General features: G+C 28.3%; 1 protein-coding gene across 2 annotated transcripts; it reads right to left on the bottom strand.

The window, feature by feature from the left end:
- Positions 1–3,265: 3,265 nt before the first annotated feature.
- On the bottom strand, positions 3,266–6,648 carry LOC109795942 (WAT1-related protein At1g09380). 2 transcript variants are annotated; one of them, XM_083059089.1, is made up of 7 exons: positions 6,366–6,648; positions 5,229–5,291; positions 5,020–5,136; positions 4,361–4,610; positions 4,101–4,259; positions 3,780–3,931; positions 3,266–3,654 (listed from the first exon to the last, which is right to left on the bottom strand). In XM_083059089.1, the coding sequence occupies exons 1-7, from the start codon at positions 6,542–6,544 to the stop codon at positions 3,480–3,482; spliced, it is 1,095 nt and encodes a 364-aa protein (XP_082915215.1). In that variant the 5' UTR covers positions 6,545–6,648; the 3' UTR covers positions 3,266–3,479. The 2 variants fall into 2 exon arrangements, with proteins under 2 accessions (XP_082915215.1, XP_082915216.1); XM_083059090.1 differs by lacking the exon at positions 6,366–6,648 and adding an exon at positions 5,453–5,559.
- Between the last annotated feature and the right edge of the window lie 2,645 nt (positions 6,649–9,293).

Here is a 9,293-nt window from a genome sequence, read left to right as displayed (position 1 = left end):
ATCCAAATTATTGTTTAAGTTGAAATCAACACGATCTCTTTAAATCTGATGACTTTTAATATCAATAATGAATTTTTATTTTTAGACTAGCGAGTGAATCCAATGACCCAATCCATTGACACGATATTCTGCTTTGCAATTTTTTTCTTTTTTTTTTTCTTCTTATTTATATATTTTTAAAATAAAAATAATTGTATTTTTCCCTCAAAATTATGCATTCTTCTCAGTTTTGCCGTTCAATTTTTCCCCTCAAAATTATACATTCACAACAAGATACTTTTCGGCAATCTAACCGCCATAAACATGTTTTATTGTGCCATTTTAAGTACGTGATGAAAATTTTGTGACATTTTATAAATTTAATGGAAAAATTTTTTAGAGAAAAAAAATATAGTAATGGAAAAAATTTAATGCAATCAAATCTTTGGAACAATTTTTAAGGTTTTTTAAAATTCGAACTAATTCGATAGTGGTTGAATTAGTTTCATTTAATTTTGATTAAAAAAATACAAATTCAACCCAATTTAAATTAAAATATTTTAATTAAATTTGGATAATGAATTTAATCCATCTCATTTACAATATAATTGAATCATCCATTACATATAGTAATTATGATCACAGTTAATTTGATTGTAAAGTCGGTTAAACTTTTACTTTAGGCCTACAAAAAAATTTCTTTAGGGTTAAAATCTTACTTGGTTGGTTGACACAAATCATCAAACATCCGGTCCAAATATATATCTCCTATAATATGGTTCGATTTCGTAGGAATATTAAAATGCATATCTCATTAGTAAATATATGAATTATTTTCATATATTTAGATAGACAAATCAGGTGACTAATATATTTGTGAAGAGAGATTTTTCTTTAAATGAGGATTTTTTTAATGAATTTTCTCTCTCTTAAATTTATTTTTGCAGTGATTTTCTTTGGTGGTTTCTAGTTTGGGTTTTTAACCCACCTTAATCAACAAGTTTTCTTTTACTATCTTACTCATAAAAAAATCTATACAATTTTTATTATTAATTAGTGATAATTAAGATTTTTTTTTGGTAAATAGACTTTGAATATTGTTGGAGAAAATTGTATTTTCATTTTTTAAAATATCTTTTTCTTAATTTTTTTAATTAATTTTATAAACACTTCATTTCAAAATTTGTTTTAGGTGCAATAATAGATTGGAGGGACTTGACATGTATTATCAACTAACCTAAGAATCTATGAAACACACGAAAGAAAAAGGTAGGAATGCTAATCCCGTTGTGCCTTCATTCAGATTGTCATCAATATTCATTACTTTAGACTTGGGAATTGGGATCAAGGTGGACTCATGGAATATTAGCACTCTCGTCCCTTGTGCTTATCGCATAGTCACATACTTGTAATTAAGGACAAAATTATTTCGTTCACGTAAATACCACGTATAACGTATTCTATCAATTTTGAGTTTGAGGAGTCCTTCTTGTATTGTTTGAACCATAGCTAATCATCTCATAATTTCTTTTCTTTTCTTTTCTTCTTCTTGTTATGCTTATCTTTTTTTCCTGCCAATCTTTTGTTTATTTTCGATTTCCTGTTTTTTGTTAGAATATATATAAAATTTTGGGTTGAGAACAATATGTAGGATTCACAAAACCTTTTAATTTCTTTCATATTTATAATTCACTTTTACACAAAAGAGAAAATAAATTATACCGACATCTTTACAGTTTCGTAAGATTACACGTAATTTCCCTTTTTTATTTAATGTTTCTGACAAGTTTATTTTTTGTATGGGTAAATATGATGTTTTTAAATAATTAAAGGAAACTAGTGTAATGTAATGTCTAAAGAGTGTTAATGTAATATTTTTTGAACAATTGAGAAGATAGTATAAGATTAGGAAAAAATAAAAAAGAGGTATACATGTAATTTCACGAAATTTAAAAATATTAGTATAATTTACTCAAAAGTAAAAATATTAATTTTTTTTAATAGAATTGTCGACTATACATATATATAATCCACTATATATGACTATATATAGTTAAGTTTATTATATAGTCCATAGTAATTCTATAGTAATATAATGTTATATTATATCTTGTCTCTCATTTTTTTGTTTTTACTAAAAAACATAGGTTTTAAATAATAAAAAATGCAACAAAGGTAACAAAAATAATATTCTTTTAGCACTAACGTCTTCCAACTAAATAAAAAATAAAACAAATATTTATTTAATCATTATAGTTCCATAAATATATTTTTCTTTTAGTCAATACTTAAAAATCATTTGTCTTAATATTTTTAAAAACATACTTTCGATTTCATTTTGGTCTGTGTTAAAAAAAGAAGAAGTTAATATTGTTAATGTGGATGTCAACGAGATATTGACATAAATTGCTCTTTATATTTTAGTCTTTATATTTGTACTATTTTTATATTTTGATTTTATATTTGTATAATTTTTACATTTTAGTTTCTACTCTTTTTTTTTTTTTTTGGAAAAGTTTAGTTACTACATTTAGAAACTAGGAGAATATTATATCCCCGAAAAATCTTCCAAATCAGTCAATGATTTACATGTGTTAATAATTTTAAATAAAATATTTTTTAATTTTAATATTTTAAAATTTTAAATTTTCTGAAAAAATTTCGGATGTTAAGTTTTGGAAGAAGAATCATTTCTCTAGAAACTATTTGATCCGGTCTTTACATGAGTATATTTTATACTTTTTAATCAGTTCCTATCAGCATCTCTCTTCTTTCTTCTTATCTCCCTTATTTGTTTTCTTATTTTCTTTTTTCCATCAATGCCTTTCTCTTCGTTTCATTTTGTTGGTTATGTTTCTTTTATAAAAAATTACATCAACTAATTATCATTGATTTTTAAACAAAAAAATCTTGAAATTGAAGAATTTATGTGTGTTTCTATGGATAAGACGAGATAGTCTAGGAACATTACATTGATTGAGTCGTGTTAGTATTGTTATTATCTTGATATATAAAACCCAAAAACTGGGCTTGTTGCTTGAACGCCAAAAATCGCCTCTCACAACTATACGTGGCAGTAGCATTTTATTTTCACAGCCACCTATAACGAGATGGGAACATTTGAATTCCAATATATATAATCTTATACCGAATTATATTTTTCTGAGGAAAAAAAAAAAGAATCTTATTAAAGAAATGGAAATTTTGAAAGTTACCTTACGGTAAGATTAGGGGTTAAATCATAGTTTATTAAAGGGATAACTGATTCACGGTAAACAAAATGATATGTCTGCAACCGCAAAGAGTTCTTAATTTAAAGTTGACAATGGTTGTTGATCACTTTCAAATGTGACACAAGATTACACACGGATCATGATCAGATTTCAAATTGACTAGGGAACAAAAAAAAAAGAAAAAGAAACAACTGAATAACTTGGCAATCCTTATATATGTTAGCATGCATCTTGCCATGAATCTCAATCTGCCTACCCTTCTCTTCTTCAATGATTACCATTGGATGGCACATAGGATTGCAATTCCGTTTCATTCTTCGGATCCTTCTCACTATCCTTCATTGCTTCTTTAAGTGAGTCTTCAACACCCTCTTTCTTCTCTTCACTCTTTCCCCAAAGAACAGAATAGAGCCCCAACACTATCAAGAGAGACCCTATGGCACTAAACCAAATAAATTTATGAGTCAAATTACGTAATTGGTTTATATGGAAGACATATATATATATAAGCATACATGCATATAGTTTATTTAGTTATAAGTAAATAAAGTGCATGTGATTTCTTACGTTCCAGCGTATAATTTCTCCCGAAGTAAAGCCCAGCTTAAAATGGCAGTGAGGACAAGCTGTAAAGGGGTATATACAGAGACATAAAGAGGACCCTTTCTCTCAATGGTCCACGACATGAGGCCATACGCTAACGCCGTGCACATCACTCCCTGGAACCAACAACATTAGCATATAATAATTATTGTTTACTACCACTGTTATTAATGAAAATAGTTTATTTAATTCTTTCATGGGTTAATTTATGTACATATATAGAAACTAATTGCGTATCGTGATCAATATATAAACACATGCAATTGAAGAAGGTATGATATGTACCGCATAAAGAGCAGAGGAAAGTCTCATAGCATTGTGCAATGACCAACCCGAGGCACTGTGGTCAAAACACAAGGCAATGATCACGCATTGAAAGCTCGCCAGTAAACACATTAAGCTAGTGCTCGTGTAGGGTGCTGGATACTTTTTGCTTATGTCTGTCTGAAAGGGGAAAACAAGTGTATAATGATTCTCTAATTAAGTTGTAATATAAGGAGATTAATAAAGTGATTAAGATAAGTAGTAGTAATAATGATGCTCACTTGAATTATGAACCATCCTGCCCAAACAAGGGTGCTACCAATAAAAGCTAAAGGACCAATAAGTAAGCTTGCGTTACCAGAAGAGTCATTTGCTTCCATTTTCTCTGCGTATTTCCAGTGAATACTTGATTGGCCTAAACCAATGGTTTTTCCATGGTAAAATGACAGAAGCAAGGCTCCACTCACACACAATATTGTGCCGAATACCTTTGCTAGCCCGGACCTCTTCTTGATTTTCAAATTCTCTTGTCTAACCATAACAAATATCAAAATTAAATTAAACAGCTCAAATAATGTACTAATTTTCTTTTTTGGCCATTATATATTATTGAATATTACTCCTTCCATCTCAAAATCTTTAGATATTTTAGCCAACTTTTTTTTCTTCTCAAAAACAGTTGATATTTTAGAATTTCAAAGTCTAATTAATATTATTTTTTAATTATACTCTTATTTAATAGACATTTTTTTATATTCACCACTTTTTTTACAAATTCAAAACAAGATAATATAATAGAGATTTAAAATATTAAATAAAAAACTAATTTAAATTTATATTTATTAAATATTTCTTAATTCATGTGTGTTTTATAAGGCCTGAAGCAACAAATATTCTTTTTGTGAAAATAAATGATCGGTCTAATTTGTTTGCTACCAACCTGAAGAGAATTGCAAGGACAAAAGTGAAAGCTGGGAGCAAATTGGTCAGTGCACATGCAATTGTAGCGGTCGAATATTTTAGCCCCACAAAATATAGAACCTGATTTCCTGTAACTCTGCATTCAAACTGAAGTGTGAGATTAAAATGCTAACATGATTAAGAATAAACGAGATAGTTCATGATCTTCGTGAAAACACCAAAGCTTACCCTGTCATGGACGATAATAGTATCCGAAACATAAGAGGCTTTGTCATCCTGGGAAGATTATTCCTAAGGGAAAAAAAATGAAGTTGACTTATTAAAAGGTGTAAAAGTAATAAATACAGTACAAATTTATGCATGATGCATTTACTGATCAAGGTAATTTTCTTCCTTGTCTCCCTTCATTCCTCTATTGGGTGTTCATATATAAAGTTAATGTGAGCAAGAACCTGACAATTTCCACCGAAACTTTCCTCGTAATAATACGAGACTGCCGTATTCATGTCACGAGTTACCACAACTCTCCGTAGTTTGTCTACGACTCTACTTATAAGTATATATACGGTTTCAGAAACTCCGAGAAACGTGTAGCACTAGTACTAGTTATCTTAAAGGTACAAGTTACTAGCTAGCACGTAACACGCCCAGAGAATCATAACGCGTCCTACATGCATGCCGTCGGCGTTCTGCTTTTTTCTTGCTCGATCTCTACACTCCAAATAAATGCACAGAGCAAACACATGAAGCTTGGAGTTTTCCCATTAACTCTGGATGCATGTGACAATGGTTTTTGTCTCGTTACTAACTACTTTATGATCTCTTCCCCTTCTTCATGCATGTTCTTTGTTTCATTGTCTGTATGTTCAAGAAGCCGCTCATTCATGCGCGTCTTTTGTATTTCATTAACCGTCTGAAAACATTTGAGTTTCTTTTTTATTTGATTTTTCGTAAGTAAGTTTTAAGACATGCAATCTTGTTTGAGGTATGATAATATATGAACTCAATGAAAACATTGGAGTTTGATAGAGTCCGATGAAGTTAAACAAGTAGAACCCCCGTTTTTTTCTTATTTAAGACAAGTGCTAAATATCCTTACTTTTTCTTAATTATTTTTGTTGTGTGATAAAGGAAAGTCCATCACTTAATCAAAAACAACTAGCACTTTTCTTTTCACACTTTCCATGTGCTTCATTTATAGATAGATAGATAGCACAATAATAGATCAACATAAAGAAAATGGATCGACGGTGACGCTCAAAGTTAGTGTTACTGCTTCAAACCCTATATAAAATCATTGTCTATGCATGCATGCATTGTGTAAATGAAATAAAAGGAAAACCAGAAAGGTTACATGTACATTACCATTCAAGCCAATAAGCAAAGGGAACAATGGACACAGTTGCAAAGAGTTGTCGATAAGCAACAAGGATAAGAGGATTCATGCCAGATTGTATTGCAAGCTTTGAAGTAATATTCATCCCAGCATAGACGAATTGCACAAGAACCATTAACAAGAAAGGAACGAAACCAGCACCAGCCATATTGTCTCTAATAAAAGTATCTTATTCTTGACTCCTATGGGGATTTGAACTTTGGAGAGAGGCTAGGAGTGTGAATGTGAATGTAAATGAAATGCATGAGAGATATATATAAAGAGGAGGCGTGAGCAAGTTGCGTGAAGTAAGAGTGAAAGAAATGCATGGTGGCAGCAATATCATAGTTACACTATTTGTTTTTTTACGGAAAAGAAAGGGGTTACTATCGGTTTATTGCGAGACTTTGGGCTTTTGCTCGGGGTTTGGTAGCTTTCAATGCGTTTCAGAGTGATGAAATAACTTAAAAATTTGTTGAATCCAGACACGCGCATGTCAACAAAAGAGCAATAAATTAAGGGACCCATCACAGTTCTCGTTGTAGGGCCATGCATTCACACCCACCCCAGGCTTGTTCCACGTTTGCAAAAGATTGCATGCAGCTCATCCATGCTTCTCTCTTCCTTGAATTAAGCATCATTTCTAAATAGAACAGAGAGAGTGAGGGAAGTTTCACTTTCAGGTACCCTTTTTCAAGGCCAATTAAATTAAGTTACAATTTATGATCTCATTTATCTCTTTGTCTTGGGAAAAGGATCAAACGCCAGTGAAGTAAATTCTTCCCGTTAAGACTGTGCAGGTCTCTTTTATCATATGTCCAAATGTATGAGGTCCTATTGGGGGATGCCATTGACGTTAAACTAGGCAAATTTTCAAAATGCTAGGTTTTTCTAGATTTTACTCCATCCCTATATTATCACATTCTCCTTCCACTTACCCTCACGAGAAGTTTCTTCCTAATTATGAATAAACGTTTTGATAAGGCTATCTTAATACAAATATATATAGACATTGTTTTTACCATCTATATGTCAAACTTTTCTATATATATAGTTAAGAGTCATCATCTCTATTTTCTCGTCGCATCCAATTAATTTGTCACTATATAATATTGTTAAGTAGTGTTGGAAGACTGATCAAGAAAGCAAAATGTAAACATTTTAAATAAAATAAAATAAAAACAGTAACATTTATCAATTAAAAACGAGAAAATGTATTTAATACTAAAATTACTTTTTAAAATAATTAAAAGCATTCTAATAAAAATATGTTAAATGTACTTGACTAATGAAGTCACAATACTTGCACTGCACTTAGCAAAACCCAGTAATTAATTAGTAGTAATTATATGCAATTTTTTTAACATATTCACATAATGTCCTAATTTTTTAATTAATAACTACAAATTAATCTCTACTTGCATAATAAAACTATCAAAAATATTATTTTACCATTGTCGAAAATCAACCAAAGCAACATCAACTCGACACCTGAAATTATATGCAGTTTAATGTACTTATTCAAAATAAGTATGTAGCATATATTCATTTATTGCGGCATTAATCCGGGGTCTTAATTGTCACGTAAGGTAAGGCTATACTTCAGCTTAGGATCCAAACAAGTGTTGGAGTTTATTTTCAGGAAAAGTAATGCAGCCAAAGTATAATAATGGCGATAAAGAAAATCAACACGTATAGGTAGAGTACAAGAAAATATAAACTACTACTATAAGTATTTTTTATGTATGTAAATCCCTTTTAAAATGTAGAGATTGTAGAAATCAATTTGTTTTCTTAATAGTAGTTCCATTGAATCTTAGTATTCAATATAATTAAGTGCCATTTTTTTTACAATAGTGAAAATGAACTTCGTGTAAACAACTCAAAACTTCATTAATTTCTAAATTAATGCACCACTAAAATTGGTCTAGATAGTTTATATATATATATATATATATATATATATATATATATATATATATATATATATATATATATATATATATATATATATATATATATATTATATCTTAAATTTATTGTCATTATAATTTTTATAGTTAAAAAAATTGATCCTAGCTTACTTCAATATAAGTAAGGTAGTTATTAGTTATTGTACTCTGTATATACAAACATCAATTTATTTTAAACTAGTATAAAATATAAGTTTAAATATATTTTTAATTTTTATAAAATGAGTGAATTTTAATTTTAGTTCTTGTAATTCTTTTTCTTATTTTTTATCCTTCTAAAATTTATAAATATTATTCATGGTCCTCATAAAATATTTTTGATCCTTAATTATAAAATGAATAAATTTTATTTTTAACCCTTGTAAAATATTTTTTTCAATTTTTATCTTTTTAAAATAAAAAAAATATTATTTTTGATTCCTGGTAAATAATAATAATTTTTAAATAAATAAATAACATTTATTTTAAGAACTTATAAAAAATTTAGAATTGTCATATACTGACATAGTATTATTAATAGTCATGAATAATGATTGAGATAGTCATTTAACCTTTTGATAAACAATTAAGTATATATTTAAAAATAATTATATAATAGCATGACCTAAAATAATAATTTTAAATTTCATAAGAACAAAAAAATAAAAATAAAAATATAAGGATCAAAATCAAAACTCACTTATTTTACGAGAAATAAACACATATTTAAACCTAAAATATAAATTGCTTTTAATTATCTTTTTTTGTTACACTAAGAAGTTTAGATGTGAGAAGAAGAAGAAAAATAAGCAAATTTTAAAAAAAAAAACCAATTTCAAAATATAAAAATTTAATATTTTAAATAAAAAATCGTTAATAAAGTTAAAAATTTAAACTACTAATATTTAAGAACTTAAAATTTTACAATATAAGTTTCAAAAAATTTAAAAATATATAGAGAATGAT

This window comes from Cajanus cajan, chromosome 6 (assembly GCF_000230855.2).
Source record: "Cajanus cajan strain Asha chromosome 6, NIPB_CcT2T_4, whole genome shotgun sequence".
Taxonomy (NCBI): Eukaryota; Viridiplantae; Streptophyta; class Magnoliopsida; order Fabales; family Fabaceae; genus Cajanus; species Cajanus cajan.
This window is presented reverse-complemented; position numbering and strand designations above follow the sequence as displayed.